Here is a 15,654-nt window from a genome sequence, read left to right as displayed (position 1 = left end):
AACTATTAGGATTATATTGATATAACTCATCTGCAACACCGACCTTTCTACTCCCATCAGACATATTCACATTTAACACTTGATGAATGAATAGACTTTTTCAAGCCAAAACAAAATGTGTATGTCTTTGGCAGTTTCAGACAAAGATACTCCCAAAACAGAGAGTAACTCATTTCTTATTAACTACCCAAGATGCTCCTCCCATTGCTTTTTGTAAAATCCCCAAATAATGTAAAACTCTGAAGTGTTGGACACAGTGGCTATGGCATCCCTGTGATGAGAAGGTACTTGAAAGTTACAGCCTGCAAAGACCTTTAATGTGCCTCAGCCTAAGTGCTTGTATGAGGTGCCCAAAAAGAAACTCAGGCTCCCTTACCTCCATCTGGTGTGCAGTAGTGGAAACCTCATAAAGCATCCTGAAAATGTACCCTGTGATTTCAGTCCTCCCAGTCCTGGTATTGTGCACTCCTCTGTGGCTATGAACAGTGAGGAGCATAAAAAACCCGCTATGAAAACAGACCAAACTCTTACACCTTTGTTGATCTGTGCTGAGAGTCTCAAAAACATATCCCACATCCCATAGAAATACTCATGAAGAACATTCACTCCCTTTTAGCTATAATGCCTACTTTGCTCAGACAAAGTGTACTGTTAACTAAACTGCACTACACTTAACAAAGTGTGATCTTAACTAATGAACTGCCAAAGGCTGAAATACCGGAAAACATTAGCAAGTGCTGACCTATTCAAATCCTCCCATCTTAGACAAAAAACTTTCACTTCCCTATCCATGGGTAAACTGGATATCTAATTGCAAGCACTTATATCCTATGTAGCACTCTCAGCTAAGAATACAGATAAGATTTATCGTAATGTATTGTATGTAATTACATTGTAATGTAATGTATATAATAAAGAAAAAAGTTATATATTTAAACTACCTATCTGAAGATGAAAAAAAAAAATGGACTGACCAGAAAGTAGTTTGATGAGGAAGACTAAGTAAAAGCCTGCTTAGTTCACTTTCTAAAAACAATTTGCTGCTGCAACTTAACAAAAGTCTTGAATTAAAAATTAATAATCCAGTTTGAATAATTCTGTTATTTTCAACTGAGATGTATGCAGCTTTTAGGATTAGTAGCTTATCAGAAACTATTCTCCTTTCTACTGAAATAACTGAAGCAACACCTATTTTTTGCTGCCCATTTCACACAACCACTTTCACTGGGAGTAGAAAGTTCAATAGTATTGTGGAAGACTGTACTACAGGAGAATAAAAACATATGGCAAAAAGTTAGGAACCTCTATATACTTAGGCATCATTTTCCACTGTTCTCAAGTGTTTGAAATGCATCAATCTAACCTTACACTATTAGCATTTTCCCAAATATTGGCCACACAACTTCACAACATAACAGATAACCCTGCAACAGTGGCTACTAAAATGCATTAAAATAAAGATCTACACAGCTGTTGAGGAAGATGCATGATCTCCAGGTCAGAAGGAAATAAAACCAGCTTGTATATACAATGCAGGTATTGAATATGCTAAGGACAACAGTGTTCACCATGTTAATAGCATTTGTAAAGAAAGTGAAAATTTTTATCTATTTTGAGTAGTTTCAAGTGGTGACTAAGACAGTATTGGTCCCTACAGATTAATATTTTAGATGCTTCAAAGAATTTGGTTTTAAAATGGAAGAAAAAGCTGTGTGTGGAAAACCACTACCAGCCTCTTTCCAATGTCACTCTCGCTTCAAGATAAGGCTTTCTTTGCAAAACACTATTAAAAGTACTAAGTTCCTCCACATTACTTGCAAGTCTCTGTCAGTAAAACAAAACATCTTTTTGCCACTTAAGAATAAAGATGACAACTTTTTTCTTTTTTCTTCTTTTAAGTTTGGATATTTTTTTTTTAGGCAAGTCCATGTCTAGGTCTACAGAATATACAGCTTTTTTTTGTCTTTTAAAAAGAGGCTGGATAGGGTAAAGGGAAGGGGATCCTCAATGGCTACTAAATTCCACCCACTCTCCCAACTAAGAATTACCAACAGCTTCCATATAGCTAACCCAGAAATAAATTCCAGCAGAGGAATGAATAGGAAACGAGCCATGCCAATGATACCTGCTCACTGCCAAGAAATGAAGTATGTGCATTCCCATGAGCCAGCTGTCCTTTGTCCAGACCCAGGCTTACAAAAAGTGACAGTCTCATTCATTAACACCACTCTAAGATTACTAGCATCAAATAGGTGAGAGGTAAGCAGAGTTAAAAGAAAGGACTGGATATCTGAACAGACAATAAGCTGGAGCTTTTAAGATGCCAGGCCCCAACCCTGTCAAGTCCCATAGTTAACACACTCCTGTGGAAAAAACATCAGCAAAACCAGAAGACTTAGTAGAAACAGGGCCACAGTACCTAGCTCCTTACACAACTAACCCCTGAGATATGAAGTTGTGTTGAATACCAAACGATAAAGAAAACCAAACATCCTAAGCCTGCAAAGTTTACCAACAGCTTTCCCGGTGTGGGGCTCGGAGGAGATCCTGTGCTCTGAAGCAGCAGCATGGGTCACAGCTAAAAGCAAAGTCCCAGGCTCCATGGCTCACTGTTTTGATCCCTCATGGCAAGTCCCATGGCTGAAGGAATGCTTTTTCAACAGACTGAACAATGATTAAAGCTGTCCGATTCAAAAAAGCAAGGTGGCTTCTTACTAATTCCTAAATAGTTTTGGTATCTGGTCTCGTGGATTTGCTGAGTTTGCAAGCAAAGATAAAATCTTAAAATCCAAATAAAGCAATTTTTAGCAGATGATTTAAGGTTCACATAAAGAGTAATGCCTTTTTAAAAAAATTAATTTAAGTTGTTTTGAATTAATCTGTCACAACAGAATGAACAATGCAAGCATGCCATTGTAAAGCAACCAGAAACACACCTGCAACTTTATTTCTTCATCATGACAATTTGGAATTTATTTACTTAAATCTTCCATTTAGACAGAACAGCAGTAACAAAATATCTGTACACTACTTCTGTTACAAATATAGATACTATTTAAAGTGACTTTTCCTACTCTAATGTAGGCATTTCTCACTCTAACCAAGGAGTAAGTGTAGAAGAGCAATAACAACAGTATCCAGTAACAGTACCATCTGTTTTCTTTCATCTTAGCCTACCACAGTGTAACTTCTAGAATAGTTAAGAGACAAAGAGGGTGGATTTTTTAGTAAATTCACAAGGAGGGTGGATTTTTTAGTTAACTCACTCACACATAGCTATCAATTTGTCAATACTATTTCACAGACATTCCTAATACTGTTTTTGGGTCACACTAAAACAAATGCTAGTCTTTTGTATCTTCCCCTAATAGTGGCCTGACCATTGCCTGCATTTTTGTAATGCGTCTGGCTGAGATGGAGTTTATTCTCCCCATAGCAGCCCTCATAGTGCTGTGCTCTGTATTGGTAGCTAGAAAAGTGTTGATAACACACCAGTGTTTTGGCTACTGTTGAGCAGTGCTTGCACAGCACCAAGGCTGTCTCTCCAACATTTCCTCCCCCTCCCCTCACCGGCAGGCTGGTGCCAGGCAAGATCTTGGGAGGGGACATAGTCAGGACAGCTGACCCAAACTGACCATATGGATATTTCATAACATATGACGTCACCTCAGCTATAAAAGCTATGTAAAGTAAGATGGAAAGGGGTGCATTTGTTATTTATGTTTGTCTTCTGGAGCAACCACTTGAGTACTGAGGCCCTGCTTCCCAGGAAGTGGCCAGACATCGCCTGCTGATGGGAAGTAGAGAATAACATCTTTTCTTTTCCTTTGCTTTCACGTGCAACATTTGCTTTTGCTTTATAAACTGTCCTTATCTCAACCCATGAGCCTTTCATTATATTTTCTCTCCCCTGTCCAGCTGAGGAGGGGAAGTAATAGAGCGGCTTTGGTGGGCACCTGGCATCCAGCCACAGTCAACCCACCACAATTTTCAGTTCCGATTTCTCTTAAATGACAACTGACATGGTGGCCTTCTTGCTACAATTTTTTTGGCTAATTAACACAAAGGGTCTTGCTGCTAATTAGCGATGTATCTTTCTCCCTCAAAAGACTTGGTGAAATTTTTCTGCATGAATGTAAATCATGGGCAAAGTGCGCTTTATCTGCCAGATTCCTAAGAGCCATTTTGAAGAACCAGAGACAAAGGCAGGCTACAATCAGCTAAGGTTTTCAGTGAGTGCAGTTTTGGGAGAAAGTTTTAGTGAGGATCCCACCTTAGGAAACTGTGGATGTTGATAAATTTAGTGACCACACTGCTGCCCAAAGAACAGCTCCATGGCTGTATCATGCTCACTAGACACTGTCTTGTATTTGTGCTCTAAGATTAATAACCCCAAACCAGTATTTGTGGATCTCACACCTCCTGCTTAATGCTGATGCAGAAAGGGCTTCACTGCTGTCTTACTACTCACCTCCACTAGGAGGGATTTTCAGCCTTTTACCCACCCTCAACTCCTGGTTTTAGGCCGCTTCAGTCCAAGGAGGACTCTACCTTTGCTGCTACTGGTAATGGCAGCAACACCATAACATCAACTTCTTCCACCTTGTCTCAATCAATATCCCCAAGTCTCTGTCTGCAGCTAAGTAAACCTGCCCTGAGCAGTTTGTTAGCAGCTCTGATTCAAGCAGCTAGCAGAAAAATCTGCACTGAGCCTGTAGTTAATCTTGCACGTTGGAAGAGGGCCACCTTCGCTTACATACATTCAATATTAGGAAGGTTGCTTTCACATCCATATAGGCTAGAAAACACTACTATTATAAAAGAAAAGTCTAGTTCTTCTAATACTGCAGTTGCTGGGCACTCTCATTCAGCAGGAGTAGTTTCTACTAGCGAAGTGATTTTTCAGTCCTGAGCACAAGTCTTCTCCTTTCAACACAAACACACACACACCCCTGCCTAAAAAAAAAACCCAAACAACCCAAACCATTAAACTTAGGCCAAACTAAAACACAGTCTTCTTTTTTTTTGATACACTGTGACTTAGGAAATTTAAACATGCAAACAGACAAGCAAAAAAAAATACCCACCAAAGTCACCCACTCAGCTCCTTCTGCTTGGGCATTGTGAAATAATACAAATAACCATCTAAGTCCATTAATCGTCTGCCTCCAGATTACATACTTTTCCTTCTTTTCCCAAAATTCCTTATTTTGTTAATACTTTCTTTCTTCAATAACATTATTTCTGTTTTCTGACTACTGCTGCCCATGCCACCTCCTTGCTGACTTGGTGACTTTATCATTTTTCCAACATATTTCAAATATCCAAAGCCTCTTAGCAAAACATTCCATTTTTGTTGTATGGTTATTAATGCAAACATTCTTTTTTTTTTTTTTTTTGGTGGCTTTCAAGCATTCATTATCAAACTAATATGAAAGATATCTGTGTCTTTCCATAGTGGACATAACTCCATCCCAGTGGTTTGACAGTAAGAGAAATACATCTACTGTATATAAAAATATGGTTAAGTGTTATTTTTCTTCAGTGTTGTAACAGTCCTGTGAAGCTGGAAGAGCAAGGAGTCTATATAAACATTTCCATTCTCTTTGCTATGCGGAATGTAAATAATATAGTCTTATTGACCCCTACCCCTTTGGGCAGCCAGTTCACGACAAAACAGTCAAAGTGACTGTTCCTTTTGTCCTTTTCAGAATAGCAACCGCTTCCTCATGGGTCACCCCTTCTAAACTCTGCCCATTCACAGCAATTATTTGATCCCCCCTCTTCAGGCGTCCATCTTCTGCTGCTGCACCCTGAAACGATACAAAATGTAACTGCAGACTCATGCATTTCTTTTTCTCCCTGCCACACTGCCCTTATAGTCTGAATAAGATGGGTTCAGTACACAAAACCCCTTAAAACTTTTTTTGTTTTCAATGATTCAAATACAGTCAATTGTAGTACAGCCTGCTAGTTCTGCAGGATGTTCTGCCCTAAGTTTCACAACATCAGAGCTACAGGATTTTTATATTCCCTTAACCCTGTTTGTCCAGCTAGTGTAACATTTAAACCCTACTATCATAGAAGTAAGATTTTTAAGACCTGAAGAAGTTTTCAGCAACTGGTATAAGAAATTCAGTAATCAAAACTCAGCTCTGTACTTTGATTTATGATAAAAGTTTAGGATTCTTGATTCCAGTTTTCTCTGACTCAGGGCTGTTTCCTAGGGCAGTCCCAACTATCAAATCCAGGTCAGTACCTGAACTTCTCCAAAAGTCCAGACTGAGTTCAATTCTTTTATCTTGGTCTACCTTTCAGACTCTCAGTAAAAATAAATAAAACAGTCCCTTCTACTACCTAAAGAAAATACACTCTAAACATGAGGCAAGGGGGCTGTTTTTCTAAGTTTGTACACAATTCCAGTTTTGAGAGTTGAAGATGACTCTGCCATATGCAGGGGCACATGCATTTGGTAATTCTGAATCCTCCTAAGACTATAGCCTTCAAATGCTACAGGCACATTTTGACCAGCACTTGCACTAAGGAAGAAAAGCTGTGAGAAAACATAACAATCCTTTGGCTTCAAATTCAGGCCATGATTTAAGACAGTAGCTGCTGTGAACTAACTAATAAATGGATTGACTGAACAAATTTACACATACCTTTGCAAACACCGTCTTCACATAAATGGGTAAGTCTCCATGGGGACTGCCATAACCGCCCACAATGCTAAAGCCTAGGCCATCTGGTCCTCTATCCAGAGTGATGGTCTTGTACTGAGGAGGTCTAAGAAAAGGAAAAAGAGTATTGCAATGTTGTCTGAACTTATGATTTAACATGTAGAATATTCAACAAAAAACATTTTTCCTTTCAAGCTAAGCAATACATTTCCCTTTCCACTGAAACTAAAAATGCTGTTATTATACTGAATTGGCTATTTTAGTTCACGTAGAACACTGTAACTGTCTAATGCCCTCGCTACCACTTAAAGCTATTTCAAACACCTCTTCCACCCAACTCAGGGCATAGTTATGGCTGCAATGTCCCACTAACAGTGCTTTCTAGTGAAGTAGAGATGCAGTATCAGTACCTCCTATCTCTGTAACAAACATCTACTTTAAAAATCCTGTAACCCATTACACCTCCTAAAAAAGGTCCAAAATGAGACCCAAAAGTTTATGTTGTAAGGTTTAATTGCTTCTCCCCCCCACTAATATATGACTGTGTATTTGTATATACGCATTTATACATACCATTTATAGGTATATTTTCCCCCATATACTTTGACTATAAGAAATTTTGAAGTTCTTTCTTTAAAGTAGATCTGTGTGGCTAAAGAACCCCATTCTCTCTTTCCCTGTTCCTAGAATAAAAATGCTTCAGATTTATGACAGAATTTGAGGCAAAACTTCTTTACGTAGCTGTACCTTGCAGTATACCAGAAGCAGTATACCTTGTATACAGGAAAGGTCAATGCTCCTGATAGCCCAGTGCTAGAAAGCACATTATGGAAACACAGGTACCACTTTGGAAAGGGCCTTGCTATTTAAGTTTCAGAAAAAACATCTTGGCTGTATCAATTAATGCCAGCTACCAAGGCTCAGTGAAACAAAGCAGGCTGTATTTACAGAAATCAAATCACATCATAACTCTACAAAGGGGCAAAATAAAGCAGCACAGCAAATCACATCATGAAAAATGCACAAGAATATCTATGGCCTACAGGTCCCATTATACCAAATGTGCAAGTCATGATTAAGTCAAACAATTCATGCATTATTTGCTAGAATGTGTTAAGTTTTTTAGGTTGAGTTCTACCTAAAATAACAGGCTACAGAGGTTGTATATTCTGTACTTACTGACCCTAAATCATCCTGAAAAACGCTGGTTGAAGTTAGGGACACAAATGAAAGATTGGACGTAGGTGGATCCTGCTGCTGACCAGTTATGACACTCACTTCTCCTCCAGCTACAACCTAGGAATGGAGTTTGTAAACCAGTAAAATGAGAATGCTGAAATAATTCATTGTAGCAGCTGGAAAAATGGTATTCAGAAAACATTCCAAATGTCACTGAAGTGTTTTTACCTGCAACTCAACAGTGCCTGAAGCATTTTTTAAGAGACTAACAGCTTGGGAGTGAGTCATGCCCTCAGTAGATGTTCCACAGATGCTAACAATCCTGTCCCCAACCTGCAGAAGAAAAGGTAGAAAATCTAACTAAGTTCAGTTACATAGATTTATTTGTCACTTTCTTTCAACAATAGCAGATTTGTGTATTTGCATTCAGCCAGATTTTATCAGTGATATAGGACAGGAAGAAAGAAATTAGCAACTGTTTATGGTACATTTTCTCTTGAAGGCAAGTCATCTCTGAACTACATAAAGATCCAATACAAAGGTAGAAAATTCAACATCACAATTAGCAAATTACACTGGTTTAGTGTATTCAGTATAAAAAAGTAACAATGCTTTACAGAATTGATCCTAATACTCTAGAAATATACTGGATGTAAGAAAAGATATACATTCTTTATGTCACCTGAAGATAGACAGACTGAAGTAGTAAACTATCATCAGAGATTGTATTTTTGAATTCATCCTGAAATACCACTGTACATTTTCCATGGAGCATAAGTCAAATTCAGCCACCTCTGGCACAGATCAGATACAGTATGCACGTAAGTGCTGTATCAGATAAAACCTCTCACTTTAACTCAGAACCTTAAAAAGTACTATCTCTATCCTAAGATAGATAAGCATAGAAAACATGAGATAAAACAGACTGCATACATACAGTTGCAGTAATGACAACCATGCTCATCAGTGGAGCTCACTTGCAGAATCCATCATTCTGAACCACTCTCTCTACTTTTAATTTTCACAAGCTGACTACCTCTGTGATCTAAGATTGCTTTAGGACTTCCTTCCCAAAGTTAGTATCTTTCAGCAATTACCTTTTACCTACCATGCTACTAATCTGAGTTACTGTTTCATCAATCCAAACAGCAAAAATTCTTGTCACAGCCAGAAGCACTTATGACTTTATCATTAAACTGCTAATTTATTGCCTGCCTAGAGTAATTACTGTGCATTATCCATGCAGTCTTTAAAACCTTCTTAACAATTAACTTACTCTGAGTTTCTGAGTCTGAGCTGCAACTCCATTCGGATGCATCATAGCAATAAATATAGGAACATCTCCAAGAGGACTTCCTACACCTCCAGCAATGCTCACTCCTAGTGAATCCGCAGGGCCCTGTTATTGTCATGAAAAAAGATTAGATTCTTGTGGGAAGAAAAACATGTACAGAGAACTGCAGGCTTATATCAAAAAATTACTAAAGCCCCTATCTTAAGAAAATCAGAATTCCCATGTCTCAAGCCATTTTTTAACCTAATATACTTTGCATCATTTCAAGAAAGTGCCGAAAGCACAATACATGTTTCTTCCTATCAGTGGTAGGTGACAGTTTGCTGACTTAGTTGTATGTTTTATCTTAACCAAACTAAATACTTATGGAATTCAGCGTCAGACTCGTAATGTCAGCATAGAAAGTCTGGGCAAGGAAAACTGGATAGATGGGACTGCTTGTCCTTAATACTGTCTATATCAATCTCCTATTATGAACCTTCCAAAGACCAGAATTAATCCGTATGCTCCCCCTAGTGTCCTACTGTTGAAGAACAAAACTAACTGTTCACTACTGTACAACACCCTACCTAACTGCAAAAACTGCTATTGTAAACTGGTATTTGCAGATTCTACTGTAAAAAGAGAATGGCTAAATACCATCCATGTAATCAAGTGAACTAGATGCCAGGCAAAGTCAAATAAATATAAATATTTTGGATAATCGAAAGCAGTCTGCGACTCAGACCTCATGCTCCTGTAAATAAGAAAGTTGACTATCACAGTTGAAAACCTGGCTGCTGTCATTTAAAAGCCTGCCCATTAAAAATATGTGTGAAGAAAAATATGAAATACCAACCAATGGGCTTGCAACTTTGGCATAGTTCCCTTGACTTCACTGAAACAAGGTCTGGATTTAACTTGGTCTGATAACAGTAAAACTAGGTCCCATTATCTCTTACTAATCCTTCCTTCATTTGCTTTCAGAACAGGTCACAAAATGTGATAGCATAAATCGCACTGATTTTACATAAAAATATAGGCAGTGGAAAGCATACAGTCTTGACCTGAAAAGATAGGCAAATTAATTAGCTATTGCCACATCAGCCCTTCTCTCAAAATGATTAACAGGGCCAGACTTCTTCATTTCTGCAAACACACCTATTGACAACATCTACAAAACCTGTTCCTGATATATACCACTTCATGCTGTAACTTACCTTTTTTATTTCAACTGTTCTTAGTCCCTGTATTTCAGAAGCTGCTGTCAAATAAATTTAGAAAAAGAAAAGTTACATTAGCATTTTTAGGAAACTTTCCATTAAAGTTATCCAAACCACTAGGATCATTCTAATTTTCTGCCAGTTTATTGTAGACTTAAGTTTTAAGCAGGTTTTGAAAGTGGCTGTCATTAAATTAACAGGATTGAAATACTTCTAGAATGGGTAAAAAAGTCATTCAACCTCACCATTTAAATAACTTTTGGAATAAGACTTCTAAGCATACTCACATAAAATAGAAAAAACTATTATTTCCTAGCAACACTTTGGTCAGAAGTAACTTTGTTCTAAATTTGAGCATGAGACAGCTATTTCACATCTACTCTAATTTAACTACACGGTATCTGGATTTCTATGTATGAAACAGTTTGACTGAAGACATATTTAGATTAAACAGAAAATTATGGCTCAACTTAAGATTCTCGGTATCTAAACTGCTGGTGTAACAAGCTGCTAGTTTCTTTTACAAAAACCTATTCAAAGATATATATGATGTACTGTACAATAACCACCCCTGAAGTGCTTTAATGACTAAAGAATCACTTTCAGGCCTACAGCACATATGACAACATTTTAGAGGAAGTGAAAGATCTCAGCTATCAGTTCACATGTATAAAATAGTGAAGGCACCAAAGAAACCTTACTGGTATTCTTCTTCAGACCGCTTTCAAAGACCTCAGGTGCACTGGACCCAGAAACCGGGAAACCGAATGATGAGAGACTGCCACTTCCTTCACTGACCTAAATACAGCGTTAAACTGGGATTAGAGAGCAGCTTGAGACACCCAAATGATAAAACTGTAACCTACTGTATTCAGTGGATTTTGCCGCATTTTACTTTTTCTGTGCCCAGTTAAAGCTGGCACAGTGAACCTCCACATATCTCTCGGTCACTCTAGAATGGTCCTTGTCTGCAACATCATTAGACCAACAGAGAGTGTACGCCTACAACCCCATGCAATACCTTGAAGCGCTGCTTCTGAGGCCATACTGTGCCCTTATATTTGTACCTTCTATCATTTCATAGAGATCTTCTGGTGCAGAAGTTAGCCGTGATTATCAAAGTAGGGACAGAATATAAAAGACAGATCTTTATACATGTTCATGTGTACTCTCATGTTCACCCACTGCATCAGCTAAAACTAAGATTAGGCTCTCCACTTAGCTTCACCTTGCACAATTTCCAGAACAATTTTCACTACACCCACAGGGCATGTAAAGGAACATGGCTCCCAGTGAGACTAGTTCGCTGACTGTTACAGACTTTTCAAAACATTCAACACTGGGAGCTTCTTCTTACGTAACAACTTGTATGAAGACCACCCAGAGCCTGCACATTTTCATCTTGTTTGGCGTACCCCATTTTGAAGAAAGTCTAATATTACAGTGTTATCCAGTCTTAACCTGCTCACTTGAAACTGTTTAATTATGATTTGTCTTAAAACTATTTATCTTCAGTACTTGATGATCTGCATACCCAGTTTATAACCAAAGAAAGTTCTAAGGTAACTTGTGAACTCTTGGGAATATAGCTCCTACTGGAGAGAATCAGCACGTGAACTGCTACCACATTAAGGATGCATTCAAATGCAGAAATTGATGTGAGTTTGTTACAGTCCACCATTAGACCAACAATAAAATAAATGAACTTGACAGAACCCTGATGGAAAGTGTGCAGGTTTCCTGCTTCTGATGATCACAATCATGGCAAGAATATGCAAGGAGAAATTCACTAAGTTTACCAAAACAATACTCCATTGCATGCCAAGCACTCCTAAAGTAAAAAAGTGTTTAAAGTCCGCTCCAACTTCTTCTGGTATTGATGAGAATCAGAGCTGTCCCTGCTTCGCAGGGTGGAGCCATAAAAACCAGACTAGCCAACACAGCAAAGTAATTTCTGGTTTACGTTATTGGCTGGATCATGTCTTTAACAGATACAATATGCTAAAGTGAACACATAAAATACTTACTAAAAAGCTGCAAAGTAGATAAAAACTACTTTCCTTCATCTTAGATCAGGTATGTAGAAAATCCTTGTCATCATAAAACCAATTCTTTTTATTTGCTTTCATTATTTAACCATTATTTCTTCCAAACTAAACAGTTTTACAGTTACACACCTGGCTGCTCTGGGATGTTCTCCTCTCAGAGTGGAATGGACCAGCTTTTATTCTTCCGACCTCTAGTCTTACCGTACCTAATGAACACTAAAGAACCAGTCACTTATAACACATCTCTTCTGTCTACAACATTAAAGCCTATGATAATATTTAATTCACTTATTAGATGGTGGAAAAATAAAAAAATACGGACAGGCAAAAATAACGGACTAACAACCCTGTGGTGTGCACTGAGCAGACAGTGCTCATGGCAGTATCAAAGCCACACAAACTAAGTGTACCATGATATTCAATACTGAGCAGGGTACTTTTTGGATTAACCAGTATTACAATACAGATGTGAAAATTACACAAGAAGACTAATTCTGTTACTGTTCACATAACAGGGAGTAGTTTTGGTTTCTCAATTGTTATGTCAATATATATTTTCAAGATGGCATTTTCAATGAATAGTGAAATTGACTATTTTCACAATAAGCACTAAAAATAGTGTAACACCTCAAAGTATTAATCATTATTTCTGTTGATATGACTGAGAACATGGTATCTAAACTGGCAGTTAGTCATCTCCTGCCTGCTCCTGAAATTATCTGTTATTCTGGATCCATAGCAATGTAACTAAAGAAATTTTGGGCAGGAGGTTTTCCAAACATCTGTAGTTTAAATGAACTTTCTGCATCTGATTCCCAACAGAAAGCTGAGTGAAACAGACTGTTTACACATTGGAAAATCCTTCCACTACTCTTTAAGCTTTTAATTACACTATTAATATTTACATGTCTGCATGTCTCAGAAAAAATTCACCTGCAATCAAATATGTAGAAACCAAGACATCAGGCTGATTTTGGAAACAATTAAGCTTTTATCACAAACATTTAGAAAACTGGACTTCCGAAATAATACAAGTAGTGTCAAAAGAAGACCATCTCTCTGCAATGTATTAAAATACAGAAATTTCAAAATTTTGTTGCTATTTTGCTTTTTCTTCTTTCTTCCACTAGGAAGTTGTTATATGAACTCCTGTATGCAAAGAACTTAATATTACATAAGTTTGCCATTATTTATCATGCTTTAGCTGCATTACCCTAAGAGAGTTTCATGTATTTGTCAGAAAATTCATAGTAAGAAATAGACCAATATATCAAAACCAACAACAGGACATACCCATTCAAATAGGATTTCCATACCTCATATCCTGTTGCTGTTTTCTTAGGGGTGACACTATAAGAGATTTATTACTAAATTGCTTTTTATTTTTAAAATAATGTTGACTTCTCTATGTCCTGGGAAAGACTTGATCATAGCTCAGGCAAAACCATTCTTTCCTGCTTGTATGAATTGACTCGTATTAAACCACACAGAAAACTCTAATCCAAAATGGAAAATCAAGTAAGTAATCTATGCACCTTAAATTACCACATCCTCACATAGAATGCAAACCCACAAATGAGATTTGAAAGTTACAATGTGTGAAAGTGGGAGGTAATACTTTCCAACTGAACTTCTGAATTAATCAATTCACATTTAATTTTATTACAGCTTTCTCTCTTCCTGAAGTCTCCCATTTGATAAATCCTAAGTCAAATGAAGGGAAAAAATTATCAGCTTTTCACGTGTTTTAGGGATACTTAAAAAGAAACACTGCAAGAACAGGCAGAATTCTCAGCCTGACAACAGATTCCAGTGGTCTCATGCTACTTAAAATACATTGGGATTCTCCAAAGATTATAAATAATTTTCTAGCAAAGTACATTTCAGGCAGTTCAAGACAATTTGCTCCTAGATCTTACTCCTGTGAATGGAAACAGAACTGCTAGCTGAACTAAAAATGGTGACTGCCTCCATGTGAGTGATCATGCTTTACTCCATTTATACTGCATGAACAAAACAGAATTGTTAAGAAAAATTTATCTGAGGTATTTTAAAAGCCTCATTTCTCAGGGCTAGGACAATTAATTACAACTACTGCTGCGTGGGATCAAGTATTGAAAACATGAATATACAAATGGTAAGTGGGGACTAAAAATCTTCAATTAGATACTCCAAAATCCTTGCCAAAATGGAAGAAACTTTCCACATAAAATGGTATTTTAATTTAAAGGGGATATAAAAATGCAGCATATGAAGAAGAAACACATTATCTGTAGATAAAATAAAGTATCAGGTAAGAAAGGAAAAGTACTATTACCCCAGAAGAGGTAAGAGTACTGTCAGAACACAGACCCAGTTCTAGCATCCTCACTTATGTGTACACACTGAAAATACAGAAAAAAGTGTTCCTACCTCCCTGTCGTTAGAACGACAACTGCCCTCCCCCTCCTCCCCCCCACCCCCCCCCCCAAAAAAACCACCAAAAAACCCAAAAAAACCCAAAGGCTCAAGGAACTGTTCAAGAGCTGGAAAAATATACCTTTGAATGTGAGTGCAAAGAAGCATGATCATATGTCTATGTATCCAAGAGTCAGCTATGAGTAGTGGGTGTTAAATTTTTTCCAGTGGAATGGCTTTCCATTGGAAAATGCTGACTTGATGGAATCCTTACCATGCAGCAGGAATGTCTCAAAACCCTGGATGGAAAACAGACAAGCTGGCTGACCAGCTGGACTTCCTGCCAGACCACAGGAAATGCTGTATATCTGACTTCATTCTGATTTGGAAATAGGGGGAGGACATCAGAAGCACAAAATTTATTGAGAATAGAAATTCTGGTTCCAAGAGCTGTAGACAGAAGTTTACTTCAGTTATCTTTGTGAGAAAGCAATTTCTTATACTAGATGCCTTGGCCACTGGAAAATGCATGAATAGTATTTAATGGACGTAAGGTGACACTAGACATACATAGGAAAAACCAATGAACATTATTAACTATGGAAGTAATCATTTTTGGCACAACTACGCTGATGAATTCTCCATCATTTAAAGTCAGGTCTGCTTATCTTTCTAAAAATGTGAGATACTTAACCAGTTATCAGTTTGTTGGAGAAAATACAGTGTTAAGTTTTAGGTTGTTCCAGGTAATGGTCTTCTATTGCCCTATAAACATATGGCACTCTACACCACCACTACTCCGAAGTATCAAAATCTGAATGCTCTAGACTTCAGGAAGCTTAAAGTTGGATCCA

At 37.6% G+C, this 15,654-nt stretch overlaps 1 protein-coding gene across 12 annotated transcripts in view; it reads right to left on the bottom strand.

Moving 5' to 3' along the window:
• Window positions 1-15,654, bottom strand: part of MPDZ (multiple PDZ domain crumbs cell polarity complex component) — a 1,139,709-nt gene that overhangs the window by 1,036,933 nt on the left and 87,122 nt on the right. For 8 of the 12 annotated variants that reach the window (XM_049794701.1, XM_049794692.1, XM_049794694.1 and 5 more), the window contains 8 exons: window positions 12,533-12,619; window positions 11,057-11,153; window positions 10,353-10,396; window positions 9,136-9,258; window positions 8,088-8,192; window positions 7,864-7,976; window positions 6,663-6,786; window positions 2,960-5,813 (listed from right to left, as the gene is read on the bottom strand). In XM_049794701.1, the coding sequence (XP_049650658.1) occupies window positions 5,667-5,813; window positions 6,663-6,786; window positions 7,864-7,976; window positions 8,088-8,192; window positions 9,136-9,258; window positions 10,353-10,396; window positions 11,057-11,153; window positions 12,533-12,619 (840 nt within the window). In that variant the 3' untranslated portion in view covers window positions 2,960-5,666. Of the gene's footprint in view, window positions 1-2,959; window positions 5,814-6,662; window positions 6,787-7,863; window positions 7,977-8,087; window positions 8,193-9,135; window positions 9,259-10,352; window positions 10,397-11,056; window positions 11,154-12,532; window positions 12,620-15,654 lie in introns of those variants that run through there. The other 4 variants (XR_007505031.1, XR_007505032.1, XM_049794695.1 and 1 more) reach the window with 3 other exon arrangements.

Source organism: Accipiter gentilis, chromosome Z, assembly GCF_929443795.1.
Source record: "Accipiter gentilis chromosome Z, bAccGen1.1, whole genome shotgun sequence".
NCBI lineage: Eukaryota > Metazoa > Chordata > Aves > Accipitriformes > Accipitridae > Astur > Astur gentilis.
This window is presented reverse-complemented; position numbering and strand designations above follow the sequence as displayed.